Source organism: Aplysia californica, unplaced genomic scaffold (assembly GCF_000002075.1).
Source record: "Aplysia californica isolate F4 #8 unplaced genomic scaffold, AplCal3.0 scaffold00581, whole genome shotgun sequence".
NCBI lineage: Eukaryota > Metazoa > Mollusca > Gastropoda > Aplysiida > Aplysiidae > Aplysia > Aplysia californica.
The window spans coordinates 4759-6287 of record NW_004797851.1 but is presented as its reverse complement, the minus strand read 5'-3'; the positions used below and the strand labels follow the sequence as shown (position 1 = coordinate 6287).

The following is a 1529-nucleotide window of genomic DNA, read 5'->3' as shown; positions in this document are numbered from 1 at the left end:
TCCCCTCGTCCTTCAGCCCCTCGCTCTCACTCGCCAGCTCTCTAATCAATGCCTCCTCCCCCCCTCCCCCCGGGAACCACAGTGTGGGCGGGCGGCGAGGGCGCGCGGCGAGAGGTCAGAGTGTCGCCATGTTCCCGCCAGTCCCAGGCCTTGGGGGCCGAGTCGGGCTTGTCACTTTCACGACCGGCTTGTCAATTCCTCCCACCCCCGCCAGCAACGACTCATCGACCCCTGTCCCTCCACAGCCGGCCAATGAGAGAGCGAGTCGTGAGACGAAGCCCCGCCCCCTGGCTCGCTCCCAGGCAGGTGATAGGTGGCGGGAAGTAGCGAGCGGGTGGCGCGGTGATTTCTGCAAGCTGTTGGAGAGGAGCTAGTAAACACATGTAAGTCCTTTGGCTCGTTAGTTTCACACCGTCAGACGGGGATGCGAATCGCTTAGAGAACTTTTTCCCTTCCCTTCGTCAAGTCGTATCCCGTGTGTTGGTGCAAGTCTCACAGGCCGGCTCTCCATACAGTGTTCTATTCTCTCCATATCTCCGACACTGGATTGTTGTTGTCAGCTGTACGCCGTCTCTCCGCCCGTTGTCAGTGTGTGCGGCAGAGTGTAGTTGTGAGTGTGTCCCCTTCCTCTCCAACAGTTCCTATCTCGTCTGGAGCCAGCACCGATGTTAGATTCTCCACTCAAGTGCGAGCTCCCACCAGAAAGCTGCGACTGTGGCCCTTTGAACCCCGACGCCATGGCTTCACTGCCCTCCATGGACATCAACCATCTCCTCACCGCTGTGGATCAGGATTTACAGCAACAACAAAACGACAACAACAACAAACACGCCAGCGGCAGCAGCAGCAACAGCGACAACAACCCGGAACGCCATCTGAACGTGGTGCTGGAAGACCGGGAGTTATGGGAGAAATTCAAGGAGTTTACCAATGAGATGATCGTCACCAAGAATGGAAGGTAAGCGATAAGTGGATGTCAGCAGTACCAGCATACGTTATTTTATTCCATTCTACATGCGAAAGTAGTTTCACCCTAACTCTAAGTGTGTTAGATTTAGATCTAATCTAGATCTAGATCTAGATCTAGAACGTCTGCAAAAATCAGATCGCCCGGTAGTATAGGGCCTACATATCGTAGGTTGAAGGACGGAGCTTAGATTTCCTCCTGATTTGTCGTAGACGTTGTTAGTGAGTTTGTGGTAAGACTTGCCTTTTTTAGACGATGAAAGGGCGTTGGGGGAGGGGGGGAGGGTATGGACAGTTAACATAGGAACCTTTAATGTAATGACCAACCACCCATCCGACTGTCGTTGTGTCAAAGACCCCGTGAAGATCTGTCCTATCTTTGTGAACTTTGTGTGATGAACAGCCCCGGGGGCTATGTCAGGTAGGCTTGTTGTAGGCGACACATTGGTGGCACGTTCTGTTGTTTCACAAGTACCACGCTATGATTTAACTAACTAAATAATATTGTTGTTCCTGTAGAGAGAGAGAGAGAGAGAGGGGGGGGGGGGGGGGTTCCCCACAAA

General features: G+C 53.2%; 2 protein-coding genes across 2 annotated transcripts in view; both read left to right on the top strand.

Moving 5' to 3' along the window:
* Positions 1-374, top strand: part of LOC101854822 — a 62205-nt gene extending 61831 nt beyond the window's left edge. The window contains exon 9 of the mRNA XM_035972111.1: positions 17-374. Within this exon, the coding sequence (XP_035828004.1) occupies positions 17-374 (358 nt within the window). The remainder of the gene's footprint in view (positions 1-16) is intronic.
* Positions 270-959, top strand: LOC106012951 (T-box transcription factor T-like; the record flags this gene model as incomplete). Its single annotated transcript, XM_035972115.1, is given in 1 exon segment — positions 270-959. A coding segment is annotated over 1 exon segment (294 nt), but the record flags the coding sequence as incomplete, so codon positions are not given.
* Between the last annotated feature and the right edge of the window lie 570 nt (positions 960-1529).